The 14,279-nt window shown below is 43.3% G+C and overlaps 1 protein-coding gene across 1 annotated transcript; it reads right to left on the bottom strand.

The window, feature by feature from the left end:
• Positions 1-655: 655 nt before the first annotated feature.
• Positions 656-5,334, bottom strand: LOC139169287 (vomeronasal type-2 receptor 26-like). Its single transcript, XM_070755668.1, has 3 exons — positions 5,233-5,334; positions 4,860-4,989; positions 656-1,560 (listed from the first exon to the last, which is right to left on the bottom strand). The coding sequence occupies exons 1-3, from the start codon at positions 5,332-5,334 to the stop codon at positions 656-658; spliced, it is 1,137 nt and encodes a 378-aa protein (XP_070611769.1).
• Positions 5,335-14,279: the final 8,945 nt, after the last annotated feature.

Below are 14,279 nucleotides of genomic sequence, written 5' to 3'. Positions count from 1 at the left end.
TCACAGCAGTCCTCACAAAAAGCTACTTTGGGAAGGAAAGAATGGGACAGTTCGCCTGCCCCTGAGAGATGCTAAATCATTAAAAAGCTAATTTGGGAACAGAGGAGGTCCAATTCCAAGAGAGGTCCGGAGACCCTCTGGGGCATCTAGATGTGCCTCTTTCAACACAGAGAAACACACACACCAGATCATCTCGAGGTTCCCCAGAATTGGGGTGGGGAGGGGGCTTTGGGTGAGAAAGTGGAGGAGGTCTAATGATCCTGCCCCATTCCCAGAGAGAGAGAGGTCTGGACACGCTCCTGGCATCTAGATGATCCCATGCCTCTTTTAATCCCCTCCTTCATTCATATTGAGGGTCCACAGAAGTGGGGAGGGGAGGGGACTTTGGGAGTCAACACACTAGTTGTAGTCTGAACCACTCCATAAAGAGGAGACTGAGTTGCAGGGGACCTCAGAGGCCATCTCATCTGACCCCCTGCTCAAGCATGGGACAGATACAGAGTGATACAGTTGGAGGGGATCTCAGAGGCCATCTAGTATGAACCCCTGTTAAAGCAGGAAACTGAAACAGATTCATAGAAATGGATGGGAACTTGGAGGCCATTAAGTCCAACCCCCTGCTCAAGCAGGAGACCCACAGAAACGTGAGACATAATCAAAGTTTTTTGTGCCCCATTATATTATCTCGGCAATTCAATTGGGGCCTCAGTAGGATAATGTAGCATTTGGGGAAAAATATGCAAACCAAGAGACTAGCCCCAGAGGCCAAGATGGAGAAGATCTCCACAGCCACCATGGACTTCCCTTTAGTGCTCAAGTAGGTGGGGAGGAATGTGATCCAAACACTGCAAAAGACCAACATGCTAAAAGTAATGTATTTGGCTTCATTAAAGCTATCAGGCAATTTCCTAGCCAGAAAGGCTATAATAAAACTCACAAAGGCCAGAAAACCCAGATAGGCTAGGACTGTGTAAAACATTGAAACTGAGCCTTCCTGACATTCCAAGATGGTCCCTCCTTCCAAGGAGTGGAAGTCCAAATTGAGAAATGGGGGAGAGGTTATCAGCCAGATGGCACAAAGAACTGCTTGGACCATGGGACAGGCTAACATAATGGAGTTGTTCAGTGGTTTTCCTAAGAATTTCCTTGCCCTGTTTCCTGGTTTGGTAGCCATGAAGGCCAGAACCACCATGACTGTTTTTGCCAGCACAGAGGAAACCACAAGAGAAAAGAAAATGGCAAAGGCAGTTTGTCGGAAGAGACAAATGAGCTTCCTGGGTTGACCAATGAAGAGGAAGGAGCAGAGGAAGCAGAGTAGGAGGGAGACCAGGAGGATATAGGTGAGATGTCGGTTGTTGGCCTTAACTATTGGTGTTTCATGATGTTTATGGAAAACCACCAGTACTGCAGATGTGATCAGAGAAAGGAAAAGAGCTAGAGAACCCAAAGTGTATCCGAGGGTGTCTTGATAGCTGAGGAAGTGGATCTTCTTGGCAATGCATTGGTCCTTCTCCTTGTTGGGATACTTGTCTACTGGGCAGGAGTCACACTGGGCTGCATCTGAAATTAAGAATTTTTGCGTAAGGAATTCAGCGTCACCGGTCATGATCATTATCCCTGGCCAACCCACAAACTAAATACAAGAAATATACAAATTGCATTGACTTTTATCTACTGCCAACTCACTTTGATCATTACTACTTTAGGTTCTTGAATGGTACTTAATATTAAAATAGTACTTTATATTGATTTGAACTGCCTGAATTTCCTGATTTCTTCATCCTTCCCCGGGTTAGTGTTAGGAAGATTTTAAATGCTGACAGAATGTCAACTGTTCTTTTCACAAAGAGTATACACCTATTCTGATCCCGGGTCTATTTGACCTGTACTAAAAAAGGTTGATTTTAGCTACTTAATTTTTGTTGAAAACTTTTTTGCATTGTTTACTATTTTGCACATTCCTGATCACAACCAAATGAAAAATGAAATTAAAAAAATAATTTTTATTTGTTTATTTTGCTCAGAAAAGCCCCCCACCTCTGTGTGCAATTTTTTTCATTTATATATAGATTAGGTTGCAAGCACTTCTCCCTTTATGGTGCCTGCCTGCGTGGGCATGCACAGAAAAATACCCCCCGCGCAGCCCTTTCCAAGGGTGCCCAGCTGAGCTGGGCATCGGAGTTGGGGGCGGCACTTCCGCCCTTTCCCTGCATAATTGAGGCTCGGCCTGCACTGGGATGGAAGGGGGGAGGCGGCGGCAGCAGCTCTGTTGGGCTTTGAGCTGACGTCTCTCCCCCCTCTTGCCTCCTCTTCTGCTGCTGTGGCGGCGGGCAGCCCCCAACACGGTGGTGGAAGAGGAGGTGAAGGTTGTGCTTCGGCCACACAGGGGCCGAGTGGGCGGAGGCTGGGCCCATTGCCTCTGGCTTTAGGGGGCAGCCCCAGTGCAGCAGTGGGGGAGGAGGATGTGAAGCACCGCATTTGAAAAGCACCGCATTTTTCAAATGCGCCACTTTCCCGGGCAGCTGGCTTCACCTCCTCCTCCCCTACTGCCATGCTGGGGCTGCCCCTGGAGCCGAGGGTGATGGGCCTGGTCTCAGCCCCAGTGTGGCTGAAGCACAAGCTTCGCCTTCTCTTCCACCACCGCGCTGGGGGCTGTCCACCACCAAGTCATCTCTATCGCCACCACCAGGTCTTCTCCGTTGCCCAATCCCGGTATTGGAGCCAGGGCCGATGGACCCGGCTTCGGCCTACTCAGCCCCGAAATTCACCTCTTCCCCTGCCGCCACGCTGGGGGCTGCCAGCCGCTGCTGGGTGCCCTCCACTGCCTAATTCCAGTACGAGATGGTGGCAGCCCGCATCAAGAGCATGGACACCGTTAAACAGGTAGGAAGAGGTGGGAGATAGAAAGGGGGAGCAAGAGGGGGGGAGAGAAAGAGGGGGCAAGAGGGGGGAGAAAAGGAGGGGGAGAGAGAAAGAAGGCAAGAGAGAGAGAGAAATGAGATCAAAAAGGGAAGAAAAAAGAGAAATGATAAAATGATTGAGGCAGAGAATGAGAGGAAAGAGAGAGAAACAAAAGAGAGAGAGAGAAGTGACTCTTAATTTAAAGCATATGGTAAAAAGCACCCAAATAATAACAGAGAAAAAAAACCCCAACCCTTACCTGTTTCTGGAAATGGTTCAAGAGTTCACAGAGAGAGAGAGAGAGAGGGAGAGAGAGAGAAAAGGGGGGAAGAGACAGGGATGGAAAAAGATAGAAGTGAGAGAGGGAAATAAATAAATAAATAAATTTATCTATTTAATTATGCATGCATGTATGTATGTATGTATGTATGTATGTATGTATATATGAATGGATAGATGGATGGATGGATGCCGCCCAGTCCCAAAGGGACTGCCGCTGAGACACTATACTTTTATATATCCCAATGGTGTTGAGGCCACTAATATTGGAAAGAGGGCATGACTCTAAAGTGGCAGGACATTTGCTTTCTTGAAAACCTTACATTTACTAAGAAGGCAGTTCTGGTGGCCCTCAATGAAAAAGGACATTGAAACTTATGTAGCTAGTTGTCTGGTGTGTGCAGCCACTAAACGACCCCCAGGTCGCCCCCAAGGACTGTTGCAACCAGTGGTGAGACCCGGGGCACCTTGGAAGGAAATATTAATGGATTTTATTGTGGACCTACCTGAGAGTGGGGGGAATACAGTGATTTGGGTTGTTACTGACCTTTTCTCCAAACAGGTGCATTTTGTGGCGTATTCAAAAATCCCCACTGCCAAGACGCTGGCGAGAATGTTCATACAGCACGTGTAGCGGCTGCATGGAATTCCTGAGCAGATCATATCGGATTGTGGGGTGCAATTTACATCCAACTTTTTGAAGGAGTTTGTGGGGTTATTGGGTACCAAACAGGGGCTCAGCTCGAGCCATCACCCTCAAACCAATGGGGTGTGTGAAAGGACAAACTCTATCCTAGAACAGTACCTGAGGTGTTATTTGAACTATCAACAGGATAATTGGAGTGAGCTCTTGCCTTTTGCAAAAGTGGCCTATAACAACTCACTGCATAGTAGTACAGGTTTTACACCTTTTAAGTTAGTAAGTGGACAGGATTTTGTGCCAATCCCGGAACTACCTCAGGATGAGCCTCAGCACCCATCATTAAAAGATTGGGTGTCGCAACTCAAAGCAACCTGGCCCATAGCGAGAAAAGCTCTTGATGAGGCTCAGGCATCACATAAGGCCCAAGCTGATAAGAAAAGAACAGCTGCAGAGTACCAGGTGGGAGATAGGGTTTACCTGTCAACAAAAATCTTGAAGACAACGCAAAAGTCCAAGAAACTGGGAACTAAGTACATAGGGCCTTTCCCTATCATACAAGTGGTGAATTCAGTAGCAATGAAGTTAGAATTGCCTAAAGAGTTAAGGAAAGTACACCCGGTGCTCCATGTAAGCTTGCTGAAACCAGAACACATAAGTGAACTAAGACCTCCGCAGCCTGATCCCCCAGCCCCATTGTTAATTGAGGGTGAGCAACATTTTGAGGTAAAAGAGGTGCTGGATTCCCAGAAAATCAGGGGGGCAAATTTAGTATTTAGTAGCTTGGAAACATTTCCCAGCATCACAAGCAGAATGGGTGGATGAAAAACACATGGACTTTTTCTCATTGAAAACAAACCCACAAAACCTAGGTAGGCATAGCTGGGGCGGGGGAGGTGTAACTTGGTGGAAGTGACATCAAGTTGGCCATGCCCACCCAAGTTTGGTGATTCTGAGTGTTTTGTTTTCTCTGGGAAATGGCTCTTTGACTTTTTGAGGTTGCTAACTCCTGTCCTAGATCCTGGAAGATGTGCTCTACCTGTCTGATTTGAGATGGTTCCTTCTGGACAAGGGGCACATTGGTAGCAGCAAATGGGCTTGCCCTCTGGAACTTGTCTCCTCTCTCCTGCATGGCACTTCTTCTTGCCACACCTGGCAAATGGCGCCTTCTAAAGGAGAAAAGAGAAGTGTTAGAGGTGGCCTGTGCAATGAAGATCCTTCATATATTCATTTCCATATTCCTCTTTTCCTGTTGAGAATGTTATCATTACAAATAGTTCACAAAGTTCTAACAGGAATCATGAAAAGCTCCTGAGGCATTCAGGCAAGTAGCACTAGTGATTCACCAATGGATGCTAACATTTGAATCTTGAACCTCAGAATGAAAAGGAAGTCTTGCTACATTGAGTTACAACTTTGCTAAATGATGAAGATCCAACTGAAATCTTTGCCTGATCTAATAGCATCTTGGTTTCATCCTTCATCGTTTCATCCTTCTTCTCATTTCCACTCATTGTTAAAGGTTTCATAAAATAGACCTACATTTGTTAACCTCAAATGCAAGTAATTCACCCAATTTCAAAACTGTTTTCAACATTTATACACCTATTTTCACCTTAGAATTGGTGTTGTAGAAGTCTGCGTGTTTGAAGTCCACAAGTCTTAATGTTACCACGTTTGAGGACCTTTTCCTTAGAAGGGTGTTCACCATCCTCAGGAGAAAGTGATGCTTTTCCTGAATTTACAACATTTCCTTCCAGCTCACCTTTGAGGCCCAGATGATCGCATCAGAGTTAATGGTGAAATCCTGGCCTGGGGCAGCCCTGGGATCCCTTTGCCCAACTTTCACAGACACAAAAGATTTATTGGGGTGGACAACCCAGTTGATGATATCATACAAATCCAAGTAATAAATAAATAATAATAAATAAATAACGAGCAGTTCTCTGTTCACTTTGTGAGAAGGAAATTTCATCTCCAGCACTGTTGTTGAAGTGGACATTTCTCAAATTGGCAAGAATCTGAAAGAAAAGAGCTCTTCATAAATTGGAGCAGTTAGCTGAAAAGCAGCGGTAGAATTTTATTTCTAATTTTCCTATATTATATCCTTCCCAATTATTACCCTGTCTTATTATGTTGGCTAGCATCTCTATTGCCATTACAAATAACATTGGAGATAGTGGGCAGCCCTGCTTAGTCCCATTTTGAATTTTAAAACTATGTGCTTTTTGTCCATTCACTCTTATATATGCTGCGTTCTCACTATATGTTTCCTTTATAATCTCACAAAATGTGTCTCCCATATTTAAAACTTCTTACATAATTTATATAAATAACCACCTGCTACCGCACGAATCCCAGCGACCGATAAGATCCCACAGGGTTGGCCTTCTCCGGGTCCCGTTGACTAAACAATGTCGTTTGGTGGGCCCCAGGGGAAGAGCCTTCTCTGTGGTGGCCCCAGCCTTCTGGAATCCACTTCCCCCGGAGATTAGAACTGCCCCCACCCTCCTTGCCTTTTGTAAACTACTCAAGACCCACCTATACCGCCAGGCATGCGGGAGTTGAGACACCTTTCCCCCAGGCTTTTTATATTTTATGTTTGTTATGTATGTGTTGTTTGGTTTTTTTAAATATGATAGAGTTTTATATTTTTCTTTTTTAATATTAGATTTGTTTTACTATAATATTGTTTTTACTATTGTTCTGCACCGCCCCGAGTCTTCGGAGAGGGGCGGCATACAAATCTAATAAATTATGGCTCACGACAACATAAACAGTGTACAAATCCAATTTTTAAAAATACAACTTAAAACCCTTATAATAAAATAATCACACAATTCAATCAAACCATACACCAACCTTGGCAATTGGGTGTGTGTGTGTTAATTTCCCCATGCCTGGCATCAAAGATGAGTTTTTAATAACTTACGAAAGGCAAGGAGGGTGGGGGCAATTCTAATCTCTGGGGGGAGTTGGTTCCAGTGGGCCGGTATTGAAAGCCACTGAGAGGTCAAGAAGCATTAGGACCAGCCCCTGTCCCGGGCACGCCAGAGATCATCCATCATCATGAAGAAAGCAGTTTCCGTGCTGTAACCAGGCCTGAATCCTGACTGTTGAGGGCCTAGATAATCGGCTTCTTCCAAGGGCTGGTGGAGCTGGAGCGTCACCACCTTCTCAACAACCTTCCCCATAAAGGGAAGGTTGGAGACTGGACGATAGTTGTTAAGAATGGCTGTGTTCAGGGAAGGCTTCTTGAGGAAGGCTTCTTGTATGTGGGTATCAGCCAGCTGATTTTTGGTTAACACAGAGGTTCTGGGAGAGCATTTTTGGCTTCCAGAGAGCCTCTGGAGGGAAGTGGAAGGCATTTTTACCCTCCCCTGGCTCCAGGTAAGCCTTTGGAGCCAGGGGAGGGTGAAACATGAACCTACTGGGCCTACCACAAGTTGTGAAACAAACCATTTCTGGCTTCCAGACGACCTCCATGGGGCAGGGAAAACTTTTCTTGCCCTTCCTGGGCATTGAATTATAGATGTGGGCATTCACACATACGCGATAGTACATGTCCACATTCTTTCGGCACCCGAGGAAAAAAAGTTCACCATCACTGACCTAAGTCCTAGAGCCCACTTGAACAACATTGCCAAATAGGCTTTAAGAGTTATTAACCTAATCCTTTGCAGCTTCTTCTCTGGTAATATTATTCTGCTAACCAGAGTACCAGGGCCACCGATAGGCCGATACTACTGGTAGTGGCATCAGGGGCCCAGCCAAATTGACAAATGGGGGGGTCCAGATGGTTTTACCGGCCCCCTGGCGCCCACAGTAATTTGTGCCCACTGAGCAGCGAAGACGCCGAGCTCCAGCTCCTCGCTCGCACAGGCGCAGTACCGGCCCTCTCTTGAAGTGCGCGGTGAAGGTAGGAGCCCCTTCGAGGTGGTGACATTGGGGGACGAGGTTTGGGCGGCTGGGGCGTTTCCTGTAGCTGTAGGCTGCACGTGCCTTAGCCAGCACACCCCAAAATACCCCCCGGCCCTGCACACCCTTTTCCAAGGGCGCACACACCACGGCCGCCCCCAGCCCCCCTGCGCCTCTAGCCCCCTCACGCCCCTGGCTACTCGCCGCTGCCCCCCGCAAATTAATTTCCACAACAGAACACTACAGCAAAAGAATAATCATGGAAGCCATCGAGATAGAAAAACATCCCCAAAATATGAACAAGCGGGATGATACCTCCCGCTTGCCAGACATCTGGAAACTGGTCCTCAAACATATCCCAGCCATAGAAACCACACTCAGAACACACATTGCAAAACAATCAAGTAGCCTGCAAGTTCTAACTACTCAGGATATCACGCCTAATCTACAACCATTAACTAATCAGCATACCTCAGCTACATCAACGACCCCAGATGTTACCCCACTGACTCACCAGGAGGTTTCTACACAGCAGGCAATTGCTGAGCCATCAAACCACACCCAGCCACCAGTATTTATAGAAGGAAGGCAGCTCAGGTCTCGCAGTGTTCGCCTTAGGACAAGGACAGAAACACCAGCCTGAAGATGACGAGTGGGACCTCGTCGAAACGTCGCCAGAAATTTCCAAATCCTACATGGGAAGAAACCCGAATATACCAAGACCGTCATACCTGTATCCGTGAAAATCTACGAAAACATATATTTATATATTTATATATATATGCCGCCCAGTCCCAAGTTTTTCCTTATTTCCAGATTGCATTTCTTCTTGGTGAGGTTCCGCCCATTGCTTCTTGTACTACCTTCAGGTGGCATGGAGAATAAATAGATGCCATCTGCTCTGTGGCAGCCCTTTAAAGATTGGGAAACTACTATTATATTCCCCCTCAGTTTTCTATTTGTTGAGCTAAACATACTCATTCTCTTAGCCCTTGTTCATAGGATTTAGCCTCTAGGCCAGGGGTGTCAAACTCAATTTCATTGAGGGCCACATCAGGGCTGTGTTTGACCTCAGAGGGCCGGGTGAGGGCTTGCCCAGGGTGTGTGGCCATGGTGGGCATGGTACGGGATTTGGGGGCAGTAGTTTTAAAATGGCAGGGGGGCCAGACACTTAGGCTGTATGGGGCCCCAAAATTCCTGATGGCGGCCCTGCAGAGCACACAAAACATTTGTCAGACCAATCCTAGAATACAGCTCACCTGTATGGAATCTGCATTGCATATCTGACATCAACACAATTGAGAGAGTCCAGAAATATTTCACAAGAAGAGTCCTTCACTCCTCTTCCCGCAACAAAACACCTTACTCCTCCATACTTGAAATTCCTTGATTACACAACTTACAACTCTGTCATCTCTATTCCGACTTAACTATAGTTCATAAAATCATATACCAAAATGTCCTTCCTGTTAATGACTACTTCACCTTCAACCACAACAGCATACGAGCAGATAAATGTCAACAGCTCTAAACTAGACTGCAAAAAAACCCAACTTCAGCAATAGAGTAATTGATGCCTGGAAGGTTCTACCTAGCTCTGTGGTCTCTACTCCCAACCCCAAAACCTTTAATTTTAGATTATCTACAATTCACCTCTCCTGCTTTCCAAGAGGTCTGTAAGGGGCGTGCATAAGCCTTCTCTGTCCTACTGTCCTATTGTCTCTTATCATTACTTTTTATCATTACTGTTCAAGTGTTATGTTTATACAAATTACCATCATGTAATTGTTTGATAAATATATATAAATAAAATAAAATAAATAAATAAAATTGGACAAATTTTATCTGAAATGTTTTAAATTTTACTGCTTGAGTAGGGGATTGAACTAGAAGACTTCCAAGGCCCTGTACAATTCCCTTATTCTGTTAAACAGCTGAATGTTACAAAACATAGCCGCCCCGAGTCTGCGGAGAGGGGCGGCATACAAATCTAAATAATAAATAAAAATAAATAAAAACAAAGAGAACTAAACATATAGGGTGGAGTCACACAGGATGCTAATTCATAGAAACATAAAACAAGATTAAAAGGAATTGAGCTGAGCATCTTTCTACATGTTGAATTCAGGTTACATGATGAGGGAAACTGAGGAAGTTCTGTAGATATGCCCATTAGGATTTCAACTGTCTTGTTGAAGCATCTTGCATATTGCACAAATGCAACCAGATTATCATTTTGTTTTGAGATGACACCACCTCCTGGGCCACCTCCTGATATTCAGGGACCAGTTGAAGATGTTTCAGGACCATATACTGAATATGTTAATTTTCTTTTGCCCCCTCTTACAACAAAACATTTAATGGATATGAATATTATTATTATTATTATTATTATTATTATTATTATTATTATTAATCAGATTTGTATGACGCCCCCTCCACAGACTCGGGGCGGCTAACAGCACCAATAATACAATGTAAACAAATCTAATATTTAAGTTAATTTAAAACCCCAATTTAGAAACCAATCATACATACTAACATACCATGCATAAATTTTATAAGCCTAGGGGGAGGGAAGGTCTCAATTCCCCCATGCCTGATGACAGAGATGGGTTTTAAGGAGCTTATGAAAGGCAAGGAGGGTGGGGGCAACTCTGATATCTGGGGGAGTTGATTCCAAAGGGTCGGGGCCGCCACAGAGAAGGCTCTTCCCCTAGGTCCCACCAAACGACATTGTTTAGTTGACGGGACTCGGAGAAGGCCAACTCTGTGGGACCTAACTGGTCTCTGGGATTCATGCGGCAGAAGGCGGTCCCGGAGGTATTCTGGTCCGGTGCCATAAATGGCTTTATAGGTCATAACCAACACTTTGAATTGTGACCGGAAACTGATCGGCAACCAATGCAGACTGCGGAGTGTTTTTATTAAAAATAAAAATTATTTTTAAGTAATTGCTGGTTTAATGTGTTCAGAGATGCCATGATATGATATCCCTTGATATGATTTCAAGAAATGCATATGAGAAGCTTCTTCTCTACTGATCTGTGGACTGGATAAAATGTCGCAGAGATTACTTGCCATGGCTCCACATTTGAGATCATTTTCCCAAGCTTCAGCATAGCTGGTTGTGCTCCTGATCCATAAATTGCATGCAATGCGTGTGCCACTGCATAAATGGCATTGTAGATATTGTAACTTTCACCTGTCATGCTCATTTCAAAAATAAAATCTGGAATATCTCGTAAATTCTCTTTTCCTGTACATTTTTCTTTTCCTTTTGGAAGGACCTCGCCTGGATTGGGGACGCGGCAGCCAAAGAGTATTTCCCACCCATACAGGAGAATGGTGTCCCCTTCTTTGATCAAATGGTGTAAAGACAGGAGGAAATGGCTGAATTCTGAAATATTCCCAGTGTTTTCCCTAAACTGCAAAACCCCCTGCAAAGACTTTACACTTTCATCAATGTTTCCTTGCATAGTAAATTTCCAGTGAGAAGTTAGGATCCAAACATTTTGAAGTCTTAACTTCAAATATATTACAGAAAGTTTCAGAAATGACAAAAACATTACAGTATCAGTGGATTCTCCAAACACAACAATGACTTTAGCTTTCAATACAATTTCAAAAAGGAATTTCGTAAATGCAATTATTCCTTCTTTAGCGTTCAAACTTTCGTTAAAGGCCAGGCAGATCTCCTTCTCCTTCAATATCGGCAGCAGAGTTGAAATGAAATGTCCTCCACTGTCATCTTTGGAGGTCCCAAGCCCAACCCAGTTCCACTGGAAATATAGGAGCAGCTGAACTAAACCCACACATTGAGGAGAGTCACTGGGATTAATCCGGAAGAAGGAAGGATAAAGTGGTCTATATTCCTGAGGAAACTCAAAGCCAACACCGAGCTGGAGAAAAGGAGATTCCTCTTTCAAAGACAAAATAAAGTTTTGTGCTGACTTTACCTGTTTCTTTTTTTTTTGTAAACTTAACATTCAGGCAGACCTAGTTCAATTAACAATCTTAAGTTTCTTCTCTTCCTAGGAAGAGCTGCTAGTGACATATTTTGTCTGGTTTTGATATGTCAGAAAATAAGAAATCGTTAACCTGATAGAGGTAATAAATTGCACCGAAATGCTGGCTAAACATTTATGAAAGTCAGAAAATTATTCTTCTTGGCGAGGACAGCCTTTCAGAATCATTTCATTATCAGTCTGTTGGGGTTATATATCCTGACACATAAAATATAAAAATGAATTCAACTATAGGATATCCCCTTTAACAACATCATTTTCATCCTTGACTGTCTGTGTTTCTGTTCTTTGTCTACACCGTACCTTATCCAACAGAACCCCCTTACCTGTGGGACCTTGTAGATGCTGAAGGTGGAGGCCATCTGCCTTGAGGATGTGGGGTGGTCACTTCCAATGACAGAGAGCAGGGGGTCCTGTCTGTCACATTTATAACCTGGAACCATTTGGCCCCATGTGGAGAGCAAGGAGAGGCTGATTAAAGATATCCTCCTTTTTATCTGACAATGGTCACAAATCTGAAAGCCAAGTGTGACGTTGGGGAGGAGAACCAAATCTTTGTTGATCTCCGTGACAGCAAACACTAAAGCCAGGAAGTGCTGGTACTTCTTGACTGTGTCTCTGTAGTAAAGAAACTATTGGGAACATTACAGAGGAAAAAAATATGTGTCCTAGTCATATTTTTGATGTTGTATTTAAATAGCAAATCCCATATTTTATTAAAATTGTATGGCTTAGTGACACAGGAGAAAGGCAAGCTGTACCATTGGTTAATTGCTCTCACCATTACAAAATGATTTCCTTAGTTTTATGTTGATTTTCTCTTTGTTAGGTTCCAAAGATTGTTTCTTACCTTGGCCCTTTGGAAAATAGTTTGACCCCTTTGTCTTTGTAGAAGCCCCAAACCCTAACCCCCCTCCTTCTTTTTGTTAGATGAAACATAACCCAATTCCTTGTAAGTTTTAGCCTCCAGCCACTTAATCATCTTTGTTGCTCTTATCTGCATACTTTATAGTGTCTCTTTTCTTCTCTCTCTATTGTGATGACCAGAACTGGTAACCATAATGCAAAACTATTACAATGCAAGACAATGAAAACCAATTAAGCTTTTCTATGAATTTTATACTATGACTTTCTATCCATATGAACATTGTCAACTTTTTTTTAAAGCCAGCATAACTTCAGATTAGTTGTTTCTCAATTTTCATGGGGTCTATGATCATCCTGATATAGAATATTGAAATGATTTAGCATTTGAGCCTGCTTTATGATTAAAGGCAAGAAGTACATTAGGACATTAGTGGACCAGGGATTTCTGAAAGGAGGCCCTGAATTGTGAGTCCGCAATAAGACCGGTCTATAAATCTAATAAAATAAATGAATAAATAAATCCTTGACACAGCAAATAATTAATGCATTTTTCCCTACCAGGTGAAACTTACAAAGTACTATAAGAAAGCCCAAATGGTTCCTTCTGAAAATTAGCCGCAACGGAGTCCATTAAAGTCCTTAGAGGAAAATTCCCACCAATAATGAGATCACCAGGTCTGTAATAGTGGTGTCTTCCTTCAGGCTTGAACAAATTCCTCAACACACATACAGTTTGCCTCCCCTTAGCAGTAGTTGGAGGAAAGAGGCAGAAGAGCAGCAGCAGGAGAGGCAGCGCAGTCATTCTTATTCCTTCTAAATTATAAACCAATGTTCATGCAGAAGCTGAATTACATGCATGAACAAGGTAAAAAGTAAGGATAGCTGAGTCTCAACAAATCCAGGAAACACTCTTTTCAACACAAGTCACGGTAATTTCACAGGTCCTGCCACCTAGTGGAGAACATTGGAATATGTTCTCCAGGCAGGTTTTATCCTGAAATAATTTGTGGGACAGAAATCCAGAGGGATACATTATGAATTACTCTTATGATAATTGCAAAGGAAAAGAATCCTCCTATACACTCAGCAATATATTTTATTTATACTCCAGAATGAGAAAAACAATTTGTCTCGCTTGTTGTTAATCCCTAGTGCATATAGATTTCAGAATCAAGCGGAAGTTGGGTATTTGACCTACATGAAATTGAATCACTGGAAATGAAGGCAGAGTTTGACCTGAGCTATAGTTATTTTTGATAGTATTGAATGTTATTAGGGCATAGTGGCACAGGACAATAAATTGTATTTTAGTAAGTTTGAATAAGCATTCCCAAACGTAAATGAAATAACTTGGTAGGGGATGAATTTAGAAATTAATTTCTCCCATAGAAGTTAAATATATATATAGGAAAATCTCTCAAGATGTTATACTAATTTAAACTACTTGGACCCAGTATTTGGACCCAGTGTTCTGCTATATTTTGTTGATCAAGCAAGGATCCCACAGTTTTGTCCTACTGCGTGAAGGGCTTTGAATATAAAGAAATTCTCATATGTAAACCTAGCAAAAACCAAATCAACTATGGATGCTTGGCGTTTCCAGTATTGGGACTTAGAGAGTTTTCAAATAAATAAACAGAAAAAAA

This window comes from Erythrolamprus reginae, chromosome 1 (assembly GCF_031021105.1).
Source record: "Erythrolamprus reginae isolate rEryReg1 chromosome 1, rEryReg1.hap1, whole genome shotgun sequence".
Taxonomy (NCBI): domain Eukaryota; kingdom Metazoa; phylum Chordata; class Lepidosauria; order Squamata; family Dipsadidae; genus Erythrolamprus; species Erythrolamprus reginae.
This window is presented reverse-complemented; position numbering and strand designations above follow the sequence as displayed.